Source organism: Rhineura floridana, chromosome 5 (genome assembly GCF_030035675.1).
Source record: "Rhineura floridana isolate rRhiFlo1 chromosome 5, rRhiFlo1.hap2, whole genome shotgun sequence".
Lineage (NCBI taxonomy): Eukaryota > Metazoa > Chordata > Lepidosauria > Squamata > Rhineuridae > Rhineura > Rhineura floridana.
Window position 1 is genome coordinate 163,512,107 of NC_084484.1, and position 21,767 is coordinate 163,533,873.

The following is a 21,767-nucleotide window of genomic DNA, read 5'->3' on the forward strand; positions in this document are numbered from 1 at the left end:
ACCGTGGAGGTGAAGATACACCACCAGGGTCACCATGACCTTTTTTCAATATTCAGGGAGCTGAGACTAGACTGAATGGAATTGCCAGATACTGGAAATGCTGGTTGTTGTACATGAAAGGAAAGAAGCGTCTGTGCTGTGGATGAACTGGGATGTAAAGGTATGCCTCCTTCAGATCTACTGATGCTAGCGAATCTCCTACATGTAGGGCCTACCATATTGATGTTAGAGTCTCCATCTTGAATCTTCTGTTACAAATTGAATTAAGAACTTGAGGTCTAGCACTGCCCTCTATTTGCCCCCCCCTTTTTTTGGAACCAGAAAGAACACTGAATAGACACCTGAGAAGTAGCTCTCAGGAGGTACTGGCTGTAAAGATGCTATCTCCAGCAGATGGATGATTTTGTTCTGGACTATGGTTCTTTTCCCCACTACTCTGGATATTGGAGAAAGAAGATAACATTGGGATGCATGTGTGAAGACTTCAGTTCCACCTTCAACCCATACCACACCAAGTTGATAGAGAATGCCACCTTTGATGGAAATTCTGGAGGTAGCCCCCTACTGGAATCACCTTGGTGTCAGAATTGAGTGTTGCGTGTTCCTTTGCCCTGGTTACCTGCACCGCCTTTGCTGCAGTTGCTTCCTTGACCAGCCTCTTGAAACCTGGACCTGGACCATGTAAAGTTCCCTCCTCCTTTCCCCTGGTATCTGAAGGAACGAAAGGACTATGGATACAATGAAAAACTGTGGTTAGCACATATGTCTTCTTTTCTTGTAGTGAACAGCAAGAACTTGTGGTTCTCCTTTGGGTCTACCAACAACTCTTTCAAGCTTCATCACCAAACAGTTTGCCGCCTACATAGGGGGTGGTTGCCAAGTTCAGTCTTGATGACTGGTCTGCATCACAAGTTCTTAACCATAGGAACCATAGCAGGGCTATTGTTGCTGCCATAGTCCTGGCCATAAACAGAGTGGTGTCCGGAGTCATGCCAGCAACGAAGGCTGCAGCTCTTGAAATCTTTAGAAGCATCTTCCATCATCTTTCCCGAGACTGTTCTGGGTCATCTAACAGTTCATCAATCCATACAAGAGATGCTCTTGCAAACATGGAAACTGCACATGCTGACCAGATTGATAGTGCTGCTACTTCATGTACTTTGCACAAAGCATAGTCTATACACCTGTCTTTTGTGTCCTTTGGCTGCGCCTCTCCTTTCAGAATCATTACCTTGGTCACCATGGAAGTGATGGGTGTGTCAATTGAAGGGGATCTAAGTTGATCAATGAACTCTGGCTCTAATAAGTAGTACTTATTTGCCAGCATCATCAACCTCTTGGAGTGAATTATCCCACTCATTCTTGGTCACCTTCTTAAAGGATGCTGCGAAAGGAATTACTTTGTCATTGGATGTTGCTGCCTTTAGCACTTCTGCACTCTTTGAAGCCATAGGAACAGGCTCAGGTGTCTTGTCATTGAGATCCAAAGCTGACAGTGCCTTGCAAAGCAGAGGAAGAAAGTGTTCATCCTTGAAAAGCCTGAAAGAAACCTTCTTTTCAACCTCTACACCATCACTCAATTTCTCCTCTAGATTTACAGGATTTGCAGCAAATGCTGCTTCTAGCTCAACTTGAGGGGATAATGGGTCAATATGTGCTCTACCCCTGGAAATGGCATGTGGGTCTGGTGACACCACACCTCACCCTCTGAGGAGTTGTATATCTGATATGGCTTTGCCCTAATTAAAGGGCATTTGTCACTGTTATGCTTTGCTTTTTGGGTTACTTTGGATGGTGTAGCTCACAGCTGCATTGACTGTTAAAGTTTGCTGCTGCTAGATTGAGTCTTCACATTTTGAGTGGATTCTGACTGCAGTGTGTTTTTGTGATCATTAAATGTCACATGGACTGGACTTGTGCAGCTGTTATAGCTCTAATCTGCCGGGCTATATCTCCTACTAGAACTCCCTTATCTGCTGCAGCACACCCTCAGATAACTGTGTGGGCTGTTTCTGTGGCTGCTCTACTTGCAGACAATTGTAGCATATAGCCTCCATCCCTGCAGCCATTCAGCCCCCGCTGACATGCTTACTAGGTAAGTGGCTAGGAGATGGCTGGAAAGCCACAAAATCCTCACTTGAGGAGGCAGTAGTAAGACCTCTCTTAAAGAAACCTTCCTTAGACCCAGATGACCTGAACAACTATAGACCGGTGGCGAATGTCCCCTTTTTGGGCAAGGTTCTGGAGTGGGTGGTTGCCGGCCAGCTCCAGGTGCTCTTGGATGAGACTGATTATCTGGATCCGTTTCAATCCGGTTTTAGGCCTGGTTTTGGCACTGAAACAGCCTTGGTCGCCCTGTATGATGACCTTTGTCGGGAGAGGGACAGAGGGAGTGTGACTCTGTTGATTCTCCTTGATCTCTCAGCGGCGTTTGATACCATCGACCATGGTATCCTTCTGGGGAGACTCGCGGAGTTGGGAGTTGGAGGCACTGCTTGGCAGTGGTTCCGCTCCTACTTGGCGGATCGTCACCAGAAGGTAGTACTTGGGGAACATTGCTCAACTCCTTGGACTCTCCATTGTGGAGTCCCTCAGGGGTCGGTTTTGTCCCCCATGCTTTTTAACATCTACATGCAGCCTCTGGGTGCCGTCATCAGGAGTTTTGGAGTGCGTTGCCACCAGTACGCTGATGACACGCAGCTCTATTTCTCCTTTTCATCTTCTACAGGTCAGTCTGTGGATGTGCTGAATCACTGCCTGACCGCGATAATGGACTGGATGAGAGCTAATAAACTGAGACTCAATCCAGACACGACTGAGACACTGTTGGTGAATGCCTTCCCTGCCCAGATGGTGGATGCTTACCCTGTTCTAGATGGGGTTACACTCCCCTTGAAGGAACAGGTTCGTAGTCTTGGGGTTCTTTTCGATCCTTCCTTGTCTCTGGAGGTGCAAGTGGCCAAGGTGGCAAGGAATGCATTCTACCACCTTCGGCTGGTAGCCCAGCTACGCCCGTCTGGACAGGGATGACCTCGCCTCAGTTGTTCATGCTCTGGTAACTTCTAGGTTGGATTACTGTAATGCGCTCTACGTAGGGCTGCCCTTGAAGACAGTTCGGAAGCTTCAGCTAGTGCAAAACACAGCAGCCAGACTGCTGACGAGGACCAGCCGGTCAGCGCATATAACACCTGTTCTGGCCCGTTTGCACTGGCTACCTATTTGCTTCCGAGCCAGATTCAAGGTGCTGGTTTTGACCTATAAAGCCTTACACGGCGTGGGACCGCAGTATTTTGTGGAACGCCTCTCCCGCTATGAACCGACCCGGTCACTTCGCTCGGCATCTAAGGCCCTCCTCCGGGTACCATCCCAACCGGAGGACAGTTACTCGATCTAGGGCCTTTTCTGTAGTGGCCCCCGAATTGTGGAATAGCCTCCGCGAAGAAATACGCCTGGCGCCGACGCTTCTATCTTTTCGGCGCCAGGTTAAGACCTGGCTATGCTCCCAGGCATTTTAAAGCGTTTAATGTTACAATTTTAAATCTCTTTGTTTCAGTTTATTTATTGTGATATTTTGTATTTCTGTACTTTTAATCTTTTGTACACCGCCCAGAGAGCTATTTGCTATGGGCGGTTTAAAAATGAAATAAAATAAATAAATAAATAAATCTTGTGCCACAGATCCTGTCCTCTACTTGCAGTTGGTGAGGCATAAGGATCCCTTCCTCTTCAGACAACAGCTCTGCTGTGTGTCTGCTGTCAGCGCTTAGAATTGGCCAGCTTAAGAGAGTCTCCCCCATGTACGGCACCTTCCTGGAGCCTAACAACTGGGCTGGTGCCACTGTCGCAGCTGTCAACTATTTCTCTGCTGCAGTCCCAGCTGCTGGGTTGGAGGCAGTTGTGTTCTGCTGCCATTGTGGCCACTGTTTTGTTCCCTGATCCTCCGGGACTTGAGGATTCTAATGTTACCTGACACTGTGGTGCAGCTGCCCTTCTTTCTTAATTTGCCCATCAATGTTCTTGTCTCCACCCATGGCAGCAGGGGTTAGGAGAAGGAAACACAGTTTTTTTAAAAAAAGAAGAGGAAAATGCACACACTCCACACACACACACACTAAGGAGGACAAAGACCAACCATACACACACGATGAAGAAAAGGAAAACACACAGGCCTTGGTCAGGTGAAGTAAACGAGTAATGGGAAGCACTTTGCTCCATACTGAGACAGGAAAGAGACTGGGAGGGGAGTCCAATGGACAAAGACCAGTCTGCATTCCTGTCTCCAACCACGAAAGGATAACGTAATCCCACCATGCCATGTGTTCACCACCTCTGGAGAAGTCACAATTTGAACTTTCCCCAGCTACTACTTTTGTCCAGGAATAGGATAGACTATTTTTTAAAAAAACAACACTGAAAAGCAAAGGGGTCTTTTGAGGTTAGCAATAGTGGGAAAAAAGGACAAAGTTCAAAATCAAAGATCAGCTCTATTTGATACACAAGGCTGCATGAAGTGGGTCATGTATTCCTTAGCCAATGGCAACCAAGGGAAAAAGCCCCCATATACTGATATCCAGCTGATGCAGAACCTAGGGTAACTTGACCTTGAAAATCAGCTGGTACATGTAGAATTTAGTCCAGATTTGGCTTCTGGCTAGCCATGTCTGAAAATGCTTGAAAAGAAATATCTACAGAGGCATGATAGAAGCTGAATTCAAGTGGAATCCTGTATGTGTTGGTGGACACTCATGATAGCCTTGCCACAGGCTGATATTGCTGGCTTTTTCCTGATTCTTTACTTATTTATTTAAAGTTATATATTCCACTCAAAGTGTTGACTTAATGTTCATACTGAAAAGGACAAAATTAAAACTGTAGCTGTGGAAAAGGCTTATGCCATTGTCTGTGAGCAGTAAAAAACGAAAAGGTTTTCTCCTTGGCCTTTGCAATAGTCACTATTATCTCCTATACCTCCTAAAGGCTCAGATTTCTCCCCTGTTCTTACACTTTAGTACTCTAGTATTGTACAAATATTTAAAACTAGGGTTGCAGAGCCCCCCTGCTCACTAAACTTGCCAACCCCACCCCCAAACACACACCAGACACCCCCAAACACACACACACACTTACTGTCTCTCGGACACGCACACAGACTCAGACACACTGCCCAGGCAGACGCAGACACAGACAGTTTCCCTCTCCCAGCACTCACAAACCACTCCCCTCCCCCGGGAACTCACCAACCTCAACAGACCTCCACCTGCCCAGGCTGTTGCTGCTGCCACTGCTCCCTGGCCTCAGCCACTTATCAGTCTTATGCCTCCCCTCCTGGCCTGCTGCAAAGCTGCTGCTTTGCCAAGGCTGCTTACCGGCTTCTTGCTGAGGCTGCTGTTGCCACTGTGTAGACCGCTACCATTGCCACGTGAGCCACTTACTAGCCTCTCCCCTGTTCCTGGCCTTGAGCCCAGCACAGCTGCATTTTGCCTCTTGTCCCCCTTTACATGCTGCCACCACCGAGTTGGGCAGCTGAAGTGTTCACACTGCAGTTCACTCACTTCAGCTGCCCACCTCGCCTGCTTGCCCAGCTTGCCATGAATGCTTCAGCAGCAGCTGCTGCATCCCTGCGTTGAAGCATTCACGGCAAGAGTGACACTTATAATTAGATAGACAATATTCAGAGAACACAGGTAATATTCAAACAGATCATGAAAATCAAACCAAAAGCATGTAAGCTACTCTATATTGCAGAACTTATTCTAGTCAAAACTTAACAAAGATCTGCATATCGCCTGAGCAGACAACCATTTATCTCCTACTACAGTATTTACAGGTCATATTTATTTCCCACATCCTTCCTTAAGAAGGAGACAAATGAGATTATATATAGGAAGATTGTGGGTATCACCATGATGTATCAGTCCAGCCACACTGGTGAAAGCAATCATTCAAAAATAATTCTCTTATAATGAATTAATTAGTAGTATTTTAGTAAGTACAGGGTAGCAAATTTATAATCCACATGGCAGAATAAAGAGTATCCTTTCCAAACTTCTTATACACATTCCAATACTCTCCTATAGACAATTGCTTTTCTAGTTTTATGAAATGTTTGTGGGTTCTTTCCTGCCTCTGTGCCCTACACACTGCTCACTTGAAAGCAATTTTAATGTTTCCCTGGTGTCATAATACACAGGGATTTGGCAATGAATACTGAGTGGAAACAAATGTCCGATGTGCAGATTTTTAGCATGCTTTAAGCATTCTTTAAACTGGAGTGAGCTGAAATTAATAGTGTGTGTGTATAATTGTAAAATTAATCTCTTTGACTATATAGTCTTTTCTAAAATAATTCTTTCGAAGGTTTTAAGTTGTTTTCTTGTCTGTTCTATAACAGTTTTAGTTTTGATACAGAACAAATATCAAATGGGATGGCTCCAAAGATTCCATTTCTCTACCAGAGAAAGCTTGTTACGTAGGATGAAAGGAATCTTTGGATCCAACAAAACATTATCTGAAATAAATCTCTCGTGTTTTACTGGAATTACATTTGTAAAGAATGCCTGTCTGAAATGCATGATGAATGTACATATTTTACCTGGACTGTTCTTTTAGAAGTAACACTGAAATCTTTACCAACATTTGACCTCCTTACCTGATTAAGCTTCTTCCATAGGTTCAGCAGTGGAGAAAGCTCATTAGACCAGATTTCTCTGTCAAATTTGCAGCCAGCAGTTACAGACCTGCTCAGGATCCGAAGCTGTGAAATTACCTGTTAGATAAAAAAATAATATGCCAATGTATGAACACCCAGACAATTCTCTAATAGGTTTATGGGTCAGTCAAATAAACAGAAATGTCTTCCTAGGGAGGGGAAATCAAGCACTTCAAATCCTATTCAACGTTGCAGTACTCCAACCAGATATACCTGCATTCATGATATCAATACAACTGTAGCAATCATAAATGTGTGTATGATCGAATCCCAAATGATTGAAGATCATCCATGTGCTGTGGGTAGGGCAAGGGGGCACTCATACATTGTTTTGGTGCTATCACTATTGAGCCAGAAGTACTGGGATTTGTTTGGGCCCATCAAAACAGGCAGCTGTATGAAAATCATGTACCCTACATCCCTTGTGGGTCTATCTTGTAGTGAGCCTCACCAGAGGCTCTGGTGAAGGGGAAAAGTCCAAAGCTTACTCAGAGGCAGATTTCAGAGTTCCTTCTACTAAGGAATATTAAAAAGTCAGTTCCATTTATTAGTTTTGATCTTGGCAAGAAATCAATAATTTATCCAAATAATTAAGGTAAAGGTAAACGTGTCCCCGCACTTGTAGTGCGAGTCGTTTCCGACTCTTAGGGTGACGTCTTGTGACGTTTACTAGGCAGACCGTATATATGGGGTGGGATTGCCAGTTCCATCCCCGGCCTTTCTTTACCCCCCAGCATATGCCGGGTACTCATTTTACCGACCACGGATGGATGGAAGGCTGAGTGGACCTCGACCCCTTTTACCGGAGATTCGACTTTCTCCTTTCGTTGGAATCGAACTCCGGCCGTGAGCAGAGCTTTGGCTGCGTTACCGCCGCTTACCACTCTGCGCCACGGAGGATCTTTTATCCAAATAATTACTTAAATGGAATTTTGTAAGTTTAATTGGGATGGTTTCATTTTAAATCATCTTTGCTGAATATTTAAATATCTATATTTGCTTTGTTCTGCCCGTTTTTCACAGCAATACAGTAATACTGCCTATGCTAACATTTATTTATCAGTATTTATAGGCTTGCCCTCTAACAGAGCTCTCAGGGTGGCTCACAACAAGAAATAAAGCTTTTAAAACTCAAGATTAAACAGCAGCATGCTTATTTTCTGTTTACATGTTATTTAAAATGGCTGTTTCTCCTAAGATTTTAAACCTAGATTGTAGTTCCTGTTTTGTTTGGCTGCACAGAATTTCTGAAATAAATATACATAAATCTTTCCATAGGGCAAACTAGTTGTTAGGCACTCAGAATTATGCACTTGAAGTCCACTTGTTTGTGCATTTTTGATTGATTTTCTTATCTTGAAAAATGTGTGATGATGCAGTGTTTCATTTTCTTTGTTTATCTGATAAATTATGTGCTGTTGTTTGGTTCAGTGAAAGCAAATTAAAATAATTTATCAGCCTTGCTAAAACATGAAGCCTCAATAGTTGGTAGTCTGTGGAAGTATTATTTTAACTTTTATAATTATTACTATCGATTAATTTGCTAAACATTGTAGAAAATGAGCTTTAAAAGGAACACACACAAAAATGAGGAAAAAAGCTGTAACATTTCCATTCTCAAATTGGATACATTTTGCATTGTGATGGAAATATATCACTTAACTTATTGGAAATGTTTTGTGCCTTCACAAATTCAAAATGAAACCTTGCTTTTTCTGAGCAGAAGTCTAAAATTTGTTTTTGCAACTAGAAACAGAATTATACTAGACCATATAATTAGACCCCCCCCTCACATTCCTTCCAACATATAGAAAATTCTGTCAAATGAGCATAATTAATTGGACTCAAATTAGCTAAATTCATCTTTGAGATTACCTGGTCTCCCAAGAGGAGTAAAATGAAACTGCAGGCTAATAATTATCTCAGACCACAAGAGAATAAACTTAGTTGTCAGGTCCATACTTGAGGACTGGAAAGTGATTGACAACAACATTTTGAAAAAAAGGGATCTGGTGGAATCCTGGAAATTACAGGCTGATTAGCTTAATGTCTGTCCCAGGAATACTGGTGGAAAGTATCATTAAAAGATAAAATAACCAAGCATATAGAAGAACAAGCCACGCTGAAGCAGAACCAGTGGCTTCTGCAAGGGTAAGTCTTTATGAGTGTGAGGGTGAGTTCTTTGAGAGAGTATCTCTGAAAGTACCTCACCAAAACATGCTTATCAGACTGCTTAGTAGTCATGGAATAAGAGGAGAGGTCCTCTTGTGGATAGGTAACTGGTTAAGAAACAGGAAGCAGAATTGGAATAAATTGACAGTTCTCCTAATGGCGGAAGTAGAAAGTAATTGGTACTAGGATTGGTATTAGGACATGTGCTTTTCAACTTGTTCATAAATTAGCTAGAGTTAGGGATGACCAGTGAGATGGCCAAATTTGCTGATGATACCAAATTGTTCTGGTTTGTAAAAACAAGAAGGGATTGTGAAGAGCTCTAAAAAGGATCTCTCAAAGTTGGGTGAATGGTTAGTAAAATAGGAAATGCCATTCAGTATAAGGAAGTGTAAAGTGATCCACATTGGGGCAAAAAAATCTTAATTTCACATATGCACTCATGATGATCAGGAACAAGACCTTTGGGTTATAGTGGATAGTTGAATGAAGATGTTGAGGCAGCGTGAGGCAGCTGTGAAAAGCATGAATGCCATGCTAAGGATAATTAGGAAATGCTGTTATATAAACTATGATGTGACTGCACTTGGAATACTGTGTAGGTTTTGGCTGCCTCACCTCAAAAATATTTATTTATTTATTTACCGCCCTATAGCCGAAGCTCTCTGGGTGGTTTACAACAATTAAAATGTTAAAAATAAATATATAAATTTAAAAAACACATTTTTAAAAAGCAATTTAAAAACACATGCTAAAATGCCTGGGAGAAGGATGTTGTAGAGCTGGAAAAGGTTTAGAAAAAGGAAACCAAAATGATTAAGGAGATGTAGCAATTCCCTTAGGAAATATTATAACATTTGGGCCTTTTTAATTTAGAGAAAAGGTGAGTAAGAGGGAGCATGATACAGGAGTATAATAAAATTATACATTGTGTGGTGAAAGTGGAAAGAGAAAATTTTTTCTTCCTCTCTCATAATACTAGAACTCGGGGAGATCCAATGAAGCTCAATGTTGGAAGCTTGAGGACAGATAAAGGGAAGTACTTCTTCACCTAGCACATATTTATTTATTGATTTGATTTATATCCCAGCAGGAGCCCAGGAGCCCTTTTACATAGGTAAAATGGAATTTGCTCCCACAAGTGGTAGTGTTGGCTGCCAACTTTGGATGGCTTTAGAATATTAGACAAATTCATGATGGATAAGGCTAACATAGGCTACCAGCCACAATGGGTATGTTCTACTACTGCTGTCGAAGACAGTATTCCTCTGAATACTAGTTGGGAATCACAGGTGAGGAGAATGCTCTTGCTCTCAGGGTCTGTTTGGAGGCTTCCCATGGCATCTGGTTGGTCACTGTGAAAACAGAGTGCTGGACGAGATGGGGTTTGGCCTCATTTTATGTTCATTAATTTCAATGGATCTATTCTGAGTAGAACATAGCTAGATACAACTCTATGGTATTGACATGGTGCAAAAGAGGGAAGTCTGCAGCTTGGAGGGATGGGACAGTCCAGCTGGTTACAGTAGGGCCCCGCTTCATGGCGCTTCGCTTTACAGTGCTTCGCTAATGCGGCAGTCTAAAGCCCCACTCATACGACGCTTGTTCCACTTTTACCCCAGTTTTTGGGCATCGCACACCATTCTATTCAATGAGTTCCGCTTTTCAGCGGTTTTTGCTTTTCGGCGGGGGTCCAGAACGTAACCCGCCGTATGAGTGGGGCCCTACTGTACTTTGTATTGGCAGCTTCAACGTCATGGTCCCTCTGTACTAATGTGTATGTAAATAATTATCTAGCACAACAGTTAATGTCTTTTTGCCATATCTGGAAGGCTTCCTTTTCTTGTCAATATGTTCAATCCCACTATTAGTCTCATCAAACCAATCCTGATGTTTCTTAGTTTGGTATCCAATAGTTTGTTCACATGCTGCAATAATGGAAGTCTTCAGTTTAATCCAGTGTTCCTCAACGTTTTCAGGGAGTTCCGTAGGTAGATGTTTCTTGAGAGTTGTTTGAAAGCAAGCTCGCTTAATAGGATCTTGAAGGGCATGGATGTTTATTTTACGCCTTGGTTTTCTTCCTTGGAGCCTACACTGAGGAACAATATTAATGGCCATAGTGGATCGAATTAATAGGTGATCTGTCCAGCAGTCATCAGCACTCATCAGGGCCCTGGTAAGGAGTACATCACAACTATCTCTGGCATGGACAATTACGTAATCCAGGAGATGCCAGTGCTTCGACCGAGGGTGCTTCCATGATGTTTTAAAATTTATCTTTCTGGCGAAAGAGTGTGTTTGTGATAACAAGATCTTGCTCTGCATATTTAGTCAGAAGTAGAATTCCATTCAGGTTGCTATTGCCAACTCCTTTCCCAATGGTTTCTGGCCATAAATCAAAATCACGCCCAACTCTTGGGTATCTCTGATAAGATGGTGCCCAGCCGGGTATAAAAAATTTCCTTGATGTCTTCATCAGCATCTAATGTTGGTGCATAAGCACTTAGAATAGTTGCCTGCTGGTTTTTGGCGAGTTTTAATCCGACAGTTGAGAGTCGTTCATTAATGCCAGTAGGAACTTCTGACAAGAGCTTCACAAGATCATTTTTAATAGCAAAGCCTACTTCATGTATTTGTCATTCTTGTTCAGGCAGTCCTTTGCAGAAGAAGGTGTAACCACCTTTTTCTTCCTTGAATTGTCCCTCTCCTGCTCTTCAAGTTTCTTGGAGTGCTGCTATGTCAATATTAAAACGTCTCAACTCCCTCGCAATGATGGCAATCCTGCGTTCAGGATGTTCACTATCTGTATTGTCCAGTAATGTCTGTATATTCCATGTTCCAAAGTTCATTTGTCTTTTGCGACCGCTAAGTGGTGACCCCACTGGACATGGTAATTCAGTCAGGGAGATGAGGCAGACTATGTTTAGGGCACCTTTTCTAGCCCCTTCCCATATGGGGTGAGCAGAGTGGATCCTGAATAGGACTGCTCAGTTGTGGATACAGCTGCTGAACTACTCAACTGCCTCGGTCCTTGAGCCAGGAAAACTGAGTCTGTATCCACCGCCCATGTGCCAGTCCATGACTAGGGGCTTCCAGATTTCACAGTCCTGCCCCTGTTGCCGCTCACCGATCGCCATGGGACTTTTGTTTTGTTTTGGTTGGAAGACGCCTGTGTGTGAATATGTTTTATGTGGGGAGATCGGTGCACCACGATCAACACACAATCTTGACAGAAAAAGGCTTTGATCCAATGGCATGGATACCAAGACGATTGGAAGTCTTTTATCTGCTGCAGCCTTCATCCGCTTTCACAGCCGTTGTAACATACACATTGTTATCCTCCGCCTGTTCTGCCACTGAGGACTTTCTTGGATCGTTCTTTGTCTGGTTCCTCTCCCTTGACCTTACCGCCATGGGTAACCCTGCTGGGAGTACATGACTCCCGACGGCATCGCTCACAGGGTTCATTGGAACACGCAAGCCCACTCACCACTGCAAGGTGACGATCCAGTGAGGGGCCAAATTTGCAGTGCAATTCTAAATAATGTTACTTGGAAGGAAACTTTCAGTCAACATACTTCTTGAAAAGCACATTATGGACTGTAGCCTTAATGTTAAAATTCTTTCTCTCTTGCAATTTGACACACTGGAAAATGAATTGTTTGTATTTTGGGAGGTTTCCTGGTGCTTAGTTAAACTGAAGTTTGTATATAGTTAGGTATTTAAGTCTAGCATTACTTAAGTTCTTGAAATCCAACATTTTACAAACATTTAAAAAATAAAATTTGAGTTTTTTTCAGTAAGCCGGCCATAAAATATGCTTTTGAGTCAAGTATGAAAAATTAAACTGCATAAGCTTCTTCACTGTTTATACCAAATATCATTTATATTTTTTATCAAATATTTACTTATATCACTAAGAACCGGACCAAGGTCTGTTAGCATGAGATTATAATAAAGACTTATAACTACAATCATGCCGCTCTTTATAAGATAGTGAATATTAGGAGAACATAGATTGTTTCAGAACCCTTCCAATATGCATTCTAGTCTTGTGCATGTTGAAACTATAAGTTATGGCAGTGATTTGCAAGATGAGGTTTTTACTAAGTATCAGAAGTAAAATGTGCAGGGTTTATTCTATGTCAAGGAACTGCATCAGCATATTTTTCAAGGGAATTAGGTCTTAAAAGCTTGAATACAAATCACAGGAGACATGCTAGCTTATGCAAACTTAAGCAAACTAAGAGCAAACCTCTTTGCCACACTAAACCCCATTCATTCTGCCAGCTGTGAATATAAATATAATCAAATTTCAAAATGATGTGCCACTTGTTTCTTTGAAGAGGCCATGTACTGCATTTTATTAGTAATACAGTCAGTCTTTTATTTATACATAACCGTAAGTCATTATAAAGAAGCCAAAAGAAAAGAAAAGGATAACAAGCATACAGAGGGGCATACTGTAAATAGCCCAAGCAATCATCTTCATTTATACTGCTCCAGTTACAAAATACAGGGAGACACAGAACCAGTCTGCAGCCTTCTTTACACACAACAAACCTGTCCCACATCCAAGGCTATCAAATGTTTCATGGGTGGGTGAAATATTGGAATAGGGCATATGTATGTAAAATCCAGTATATGTAGGTTTACAGATCTGATTGATATTCCAGATAAAATCCATATACACTGTAATGAAACCTTACACCCACATCTCTGAGGGAGGAAATTTTTGCCAGGGGGAGACGCCCTTTCTAGTTCCCACACCATGGAGAGAGCACTGCCTGAACTGGGCCATATTTGAGAAATCCAAGAGCGTAATGAAGAGAAAATGAACTTACTCATCTCCATCACAAGGAGGGCATAGCAACTGACTGTACATCTTTAATTTTCTCAAATGCTTTGCAAATAGTGCAAGCATTTTAACACATTTTTCTAGATCAGCCTTTCCGAACCTTTGGGTCCTCAGATGCTCCTGGACTACAATTCCCATCATTCTTGACCACTGACCATGCTGGTTGGGGCTAATGGGAGTTGTAGTTCAGCAACATCTGGGAACCCAAAGGTTGGGAAAGACTGGTCTAGATCCAATAACAAAAAAATATTTTAAGTATCTGTATGATTTCCAGGGAGAGACTTTTTCTTGTTCTATTGTTCCTTCATTTGCTCCACATGTTTGCTCTGCCTTGCACCTCACTATTCCAATTTTACAATCAGAATTTCTAAAACTAATTTTGTAATTAGAGAATATATAGTAACCCCATTTGCACATAATGCCAAGTTAAATCATGGTTTACCGTGAATGAGCAAGCGTGCTGGGGCACAGTTAGAAAATTGTGGCTGTTTTACTCCTCTCTTGCTCTTGCTGCTGCCTCAGTACCAGGAGCTAAGCCACGGTTTGGCTTCATGTTACATCTGAACCAGGGCTTGCAGTTTGTCTCTCTCAAAACATGAGTGGTAAGTCAAGAACAAATCTTGGTTACTGCTCCTTGCTTGTTTGGAGTGAGGCAAACCACAAGCTCTGATTCAGATGTAACACTAAGCCAAACTATGGCTTAACTCCAAGTACTGGACAGCACCAGCAAGGGGGGAGTGAAACAGCTGCAATTTTCTCACTAAACCATGAATATTATTTTTTTAAAAAAATTGCCAGTGGTTTTTTTTATGTGTATGTAGTCCAGCACATCACCCTTTGCTCCATCACATTGTGATTGTGTTGTGGCAGTGTTTTATAAAAGTATACAAGTACGCATGCACAAGGGCAAAATGTGGCCCCAAAGAAGCTAGATGCAATCATAAATACAATTACATAAAGACTGTTTTGCTTTATCAAAAATTGTAGTGTATTGTTTTATCAAAGCGCACATGCACACAAATAATGTTAAACTCAGACACAAAGGAACTGAAAACTGTACATGCAATGCTCTGTACATAATTCGGAAATTAAAAAACCAAAACAATGGACAATTCCCAATGTGTTGGTTCCCCTGCAAAAGCAGGGAAATTAGAATGTCAACATTAGTAGAACCCGCCCCTCTCAAGATGAATCATTCTCTATGGTTCACATAAAGTGAACAGTAAAGGATGCAATGAATATGTCCTCTGTTGTATTCAGGCCACAACTGATCAACAGGTCTTGGTGGTGGTGCCACCACCGAGGACTGCCTGGTTAGTGTTGACCCATGACAGGGCCTTTTCAGTAGTGGCTCTCCAATTTGTGGAATGCCCTCCCGGTGAGGTGTGTCTGCCTCCCTCATTATTGACTTTTAGGAGAAATTTGAAAACTTTCCTGTTTACTCAGGCATTTGATGGCTGAAGGAGACTGATCCTGGCAACCCAAAGATCACTGAGTGAAAAAATGTTTTAACTGTAACTGTTATCAGAATGTTTTTAGCAGTTTTTGAAATGCTTTTTCAAATACTGTTTTGTTGATATGTTTGCTTCCCTGGGCTCCTTCGGGAGCAAAGGGTGAGATATAGGACTCCATATTTTTGCCAGAGAAAGGCACTGCTTGGAACCACAGTTTTTGAAGCCTTTTCCTCAACAGAGGGAAAAAACGGAAATTCTTACCGTGAATTTCTATTCCTGGGGGTTCCTGGAGGCTAGTCATTTTCCTTGAGAATGGTGCCTCCCTCTGGGTCAGCAGGCAGGGTCCACTTCAGATACTTCACCCTGGAGGAGGGGCCATCCCGCTCTCTCCAGACCAGCTGGACAAGCAAGATCACCCCTTCACACACACCCGGATCACCTGACCGGAGTCGGAATCCATCCTTCTGACATTTCCTGAATTGAACAGGAACTGGAGGGAGGAGTAGAAATTGCCAGGAAATCCCCGGGCGGCCCTAACTACCACCCCACATGTAGGACACTGGCACTAGCCACTAACTCCCAACCTGCATAGACTGAAAACCCCGGAATGAAGCGGCGAGGACTGTCCTCAAGTAACCCCCGGGAATAGAAATTCACAGTAAGAATTTCCATTTTTCCCTGGAGGTTCCTGGAGGCCAGTGATTGGCCTTGGGGCATACCAGAGCCCTTAAACAGGGTGGGATTCCGGTAATGCAGATGACATCCTCTGCAAGACTCTCCGCCCAAAGGCTGCATTGGCAGAGGCCCACAAATCAACTTTATAGTGTCTAGCAAAGGTGTGACAGAACCCCATGTCACTGCCCTATAAATGTTTAGTATGGGAAAGCTACCCTTGTACGCTGATGATGTAGAAGCCTCCCAGAATGTGCTGTTAAACCCCCCAGGATAGATTTTCCCAAAGACCGGTAGGCTTGAACTATCACCTCCTTAAGCCAGCAGGAAATTGAGGAGGGGGAAGCCTTACCTCTTTGGGAGGTTCCTCCAAAAGATACAAACAGTGCTTCTGATTTTCTAAACCCTGACATCCTGTCCAGGTAGAAAGGCAGAGCCCTACACACGTCCAGAGTGTGCCGTGCCTTCTCCTTGGGGGAAGAAGGATTTGGGCAAAATGACAGCAAAACGACCTCCTGAGCCCTGTGAAAGAGCAAGTTGATTTTAGGAATGAAGGAGGGGTCTGTCCTCAAGACCACCTATCTATGTGAAAGATATACAACTGAGCATCAGAAGAGAGCCCGGAGCTCTGACACCCGCCGGGCAGAGGTAATTGCCACCAGGAACACTGTCTTCAGGGTTAGTAACTTTAAACTGCATGTGGCTAGTGGTTCAAAAGAAGGACCCATGAGCGCTGTAAGGACCCAGTTGAGGTTCCATGAGGGGAAACGATGAACCACCAGGGGTTTCCTCAGGCCCACCTCCCTGATAAACCGTTTAAAGAGTGGATGTGAAGAAACTGAAAAATCTCCCCTGCATCCTAAAACACTGCTAACGGCTGCTGCCTGTCATTTAACTGAGTTGGTGCTAAGACCCTGTCCAAACCTGACTGCAGAAACCACAGGATATCTGCAATGTTCCTGGAAGACGGGTCCCTCCCCCTCGCCTGACACCAGATAAGGAAGGCCCACCGTGTAGAACAGTATGCTTGGTTAGTTGAAACCTTTCTGGAGGCTAGTAAAGTATCCAACACAGCCCCTGAAAAACCCAGCTCATTCAACCAAAGCCGCTCAACCGCCATGCTGTCAGTCGAAAGAGTTCTGGCCTGGGATGAACCGCTGGGCCCTGCCTCAAGAGGTCCTCCCTGTGAGGCAGCATCCATGATCTCAAGGCCAGATGCATTATTTCTGGGAACCATAGCCTTCTTGGCCAAAACAGTGCTATCAGAATCACCTCTGCCCTCAACATTCTGATTCTCCTGATAGTAAGAGACTGAAGGGGAGAAAGGCATACAGTAGGCCCTCTGGCCAATCCACCACTAAGGCATCCACTCCGTGGCCCTTGGGTCTGATACCGAGAGAAGAACCGGACTACCTGGGCATTGAGAGTGTCTGCAAACAAGTTGATGATTGGGCAACCAAAACGCTCGGTCACCTGGTGAAAAACCTCTGGATGCAACCGCCACTCCAAGTTGGAGATCGTGGTCCGATTGAGCCAGTCCGCCTTCACATTCTGAAGTCCTGCCATGTGTTCCGCCCACAGGGACAGCAGGTATAGCTCTGCCCAGTTGAAGATGCGCTGTGCCTCTTCCATCAGGGTCCTCGACCTGGTCCCTCTCTGATGATTGAGATATGCTGTCGAAGAAACGTTGTTGGTCCGAACAAGAGCATGGCAGCCCCAGCTGTGCGGAGCAAAAGTCAGCAAAGCTAGCCTCACTGCCCGAAGCTCTAGCCAGTTGATGCTTCGTTTGGTTTTGCTGGTTGACAATGTACCTTGAGCCACATGTGTCTGCAAGTGTGCTCCCCAGCCCAACATGCTGGCGTCCATCGTCACCACTTTGCGAACTGGGGAGTGTAGACTCACCCCCTGTGTCAGTCTGTGGGAGTCCAGCCACCATTTCAATTGTTGGCGTAGGGTTGGCAAAACTGATATCAACATGTGTTTCAACTGGGAGATCCGGAGTTGAAGTGGAATTAACCTTTGGAGTAACGGGCAGGAGTGGAACTGGAACCAGCTTACTAAATCCTAACAGGATACCAGCATGCCTTTTAGCTTCGCCAAGTTCATCAAGTCTGCTGACCCCGATGCGACCACCTTCTGTGATAAGAGTCTGAATCTTCGAGACCCTCTCTTCATTGAGCTGGATCCAGAACTTCCTTGAGTCTATCACCACCCAAAGATGCAAAATCATCTGTGATGGTACCAACATGCTCTTATCCAAGTTTACCACAAACCCATGCCTCTGAAGGCACTCCAGAGTGGTTTCCACATCCTTCTGGCACTGAACTCTTGACAGTGCCCTGACCAGTAGGTTGTCTAGATAAGGGTGCACCCTCACCCCAGAGTTCTCATATGTGCCACCAGGGCCACCAGGACCTTTGTGAAAACCCTGGGGGAAGAGGTGAGTCCAAAGGGAAGTGCCCTGTACTGAAAATGGCTCTGACCATAGCAGAAGCACAGGAATCATCTGTGCTCCCTGTGGATAGGGATATGAAGATAGGCCTCTGAAAGGTCTATGGATGCCATCTAGTCGTTCTGAGTGATGGCCTCCAAGATGGACTTCAGCGTTTCCATCCAGAAGCGTTTGTAGGCCACCTCCTTGTTGAACCACTTGAGATCGAGTATTACTCAGGTACTCCCATTTTTTTCAAAACTAGAAAGAAAATGGAATACGCCCCCTTCCCCTATTCCTGACTCAGGACAGGTTCTATTGCTTGTATCGCCAAGAGGTGACCGATAGCCGCTGTAAAGTTCTGATGTTTGTGTGGATTCCTGGACCTTGGTGTGGCTATAAATCTCTCCCTTGGTTGTTTGGAGAACTCCAAGGAATATCTGTAATAAACAGTTTTGAGAACCCATCTGTCTGTTGCTGTTTCTGCCCACACATGTGCAAACTGCAGAAGCCTGCCCCCAATGGCTCCCTGTGGGACTAGAGACATGATGTCATGCCGACTGGTCCTTCTTTGCTCCTTTCTGGAATTTGTTTCCAGAAGAGTAGGTGGAGGTATGTCGAGCATGTGAGATGGATGCTTCTGTAGATTTGTCCAACTTCCCCCAGCGTGACTTGTAGCCTCCAGAGGAACACTGTTTGCTATAAGGTCTGAAGTTTTGAAAGGATTGTTGCCACCTGTACTTGCAGTCATCCTTCTTGGCATTCAGGAGGGCTTTCTGTTTGTCTCTTGTTTCCACCAGCACCTTATCCAGAGGATCCCCAAATAACTTGGACCCATTAAAAGGGGTAACTTGCCAAATGACTCTGGGAGCCCAGATCCACCTCCTAGCTTCGTAGCCAGATGTTGTGACGTGCTACCGTGCTGGCTGCCATTGCTCTAGCATTGAACTGCAGAGCGTCCCTGGAAGCATCTGCTTGAAAGGCTGATGCTATAGAAATTTTCTTCAGCCTGTCCTTAATGTCTTTGGGAACATCTTCTCTGGATGCGAGCTCCTCTGCCCAGAGCATGCAAGCCCTTGCCATCACCGATGCAGCTGCAGATGCCCGGAATGCAGCTGCCTCCAAAGTCCCTTCTCAGTGCCACTTCCACACGCTTGTCGCAAGGGTCTCTGGGGGCCCCTTCTCCCTCCGACGGGATGACCGATGATGAAGATAAGGCAGCCACGGGTGGGCCCACAGCTGGAGTTCTCAACTGTTCCGTTACTTTGACTGGGAAGGAGTAGTGCTTGTTGACAAGCCTGTGTGTCAGTTTATGTTTTGTGGGGTTCGCCCATTCCTGCTTCCACAAAACATGAAAGGAATCCAGAAAGGGAAGGGTGGCCATTCATGATCGACCCTCTGGAAAAGCAGATCTGGAACCTTTTGAAGTAGAGGGTGTTGACATTTCCAGGTTCTTCTCATTTTCTTCAGGGAGTTCCAGGATCCGCCTAGCCTTAGCTACTAAGATGGAAAAAATTCGGCCTGGAAAAGCCTGCCCTTGCCCTCCTCTGAAAGCTCCCCCTCCTCCGAAGCGTACTGCCCCTCTGAATCTGAAAGTAGCCCCAAAGCAGTCACCACTGCCTTACTATGTCTCCTTTTCCTAACCCTTTCCCCCTTGGTTTCGAGTTTACACTTAGAAGAGTATTTGTGGCCCTTGGCATGGCTCTTGTTCAGCTCTGGGGATGACTGGGAAGATGAGGGGGGAATGGTGGGAGGAGGGGGGAATGGTGGGAGGAGGGGGGAATGGTGGGAGGAGGGGGGAATGGTGGGAGGAGGGGGAGGAGGAGGAGGGGGGGAGGAGGAGGAGGAGGAGGAGGGGGAGGAGGAGGAGGAGGGGGAGGAGGAGGGGGAAGGGGGAGGAGGAGGGGGAGGAGGAGGGGGAAGGGGGAGGAGGAGGGGGAAGGGGGAGGAGGAGGGGGAGGAGGGAGAGGGGGGAGGGGGAGCAGGCAGAGGGAGGAGGCAGAGGGGGGAGGCAGAGGGGGGAGGAGGGGGAGGGGGAGGAGAAAACTGGAGAAGAGAACCTAGCTCACCTCCTCTTTCTCTGAGCCCTCTTCTGGGAAGGCTTCTTCTTTTTGTTTTCACGAGGGGGGGCATTGGGCAGTAAGGAACCTATTCCCTGTACTTCCTTGGCCACTTTGCCCTTCACTCAACGCAGGAATTTAGGGAACTCCTGTTCCCCTGGGAAAGGCAAAAAATTAGAACTCAACTCCTCCATTTGCTGGTTGCACATGTTTGGCGCCAAAACCTGGCCATGCCCCTCCTCGATAAGGCTGTGGCTGGATGCCTCAGACTCCTCCAAGAGACAGCCTAGATCCGTCTCCTCCATGGCACCTCAGTGCATTGCAACCTCACCTGATCCTATGGTGAGGGTGTGTGTGTGTGCTAAAGCTGGTCTTCCTTCCGCGGCTGAGAAATCGTGCTTCTCCACTCAACGCACGGTGGGGGGAGAAGTCTCGTCGGTGCAGCAGCAGCAGCCACTGCTTGTCTGGGTAGTGGTCATGCCTCTGCGAGGGAGAGATGTGCCCCGCCGCAAAAAGCCTCCCTCTTCGCACCAACGTGAATCATTGCCCCCGCGCTAAGTTAATGACGGTTGGCGGGGGGGAAAGGAGGGCAGAAGAAAGAGAAAAAATGATAAAAGGGTGAAGTTTTAAAACTGAAACTGCTGAGCTCTTATGGAACTCAGCAAAACCCAACTGAACGCTGCAGCAGGCAGGGTGGGTCTGGGGAGGGCAGGATGGCCCCTCCCCCAGGGTGAAGTCATCTGAAGTGGACCCTGCCTGCTGACCCAGAGGGTAACGCCATTCCCAAGGCCAACAACTGGCCTCCAGGAACCTCCGGGGAATCAATTCTTCAAGTACTTTGGATAGGTATTATTCAGATTAAAGAGATGGTACCATTCAGAGAAACAAAGTTGACATATGATCATGCAGTTTACAAAAAACAACTAGCACATTACTGTTTGGTTAAGAACTTTTCTAAGTAGTGCTTGTTGTCATATCTGAACTAGTCCAATATGTTGTCCAACTGGTGACTGCAAAAGTTAAATTCCTTATCTGAAATTTCATTATTGTTATATTGGATTTAAACTAACATGGGCTAAGGCCAGGTCTCACTTTTTCATATTCATTCATTATTATAAAAACCCACACCTTAATAATCAAAGACCCATTGTAACATGATGCAATGCTTCAAGGGCATGGTAAAGTATTTTTATGACAGGCATTTGCAAAGCACCAGACAGAGAGTAGGGCTCAGAAAGGAGTTCAAAACTCCATACAGTGATAGGATAACTGTATAACTGAATAATAAAAAGTAAACTGGCACGTTGTAAATAATTTCTGTATCCCTCATTTATGTGTACTAGGAAATAATAGGATACATTTCATTGTTTATGTTGTGTTTATGAAATAGGAATTTGCAGTAATCACTATA

At 44.7% G+C, this 21,767-nt stretch overlaps 1 protein-coding gene across 4 annotated transcripts in view; it reads right to left on the reverse strand.

Moving 5' to 3' along the window:
- DYNC2H1 (dynein cytoplasmic 2 heavy chain 1) overlaps positions 1-21,767 on the reverse strand; it is a 438,789-nt gene that overhangs the window by 49,768 nt on the left and 367,254 nt on the right. For all 4 annotated transcript variants that reach the window (XM_061628720.1, XM_061628719.1, XM_061628721.1 and 1 more), the window contains one exon: positions 6,650-6,766. In XM_061628720.1, coding sequence (XP_061484704.1) covers positions 6,650-6,766 — 117 coding nt within the window. The remainder of the gene's footprint in view (positions 1-6,649; positions 6,767-21,767) is intronic.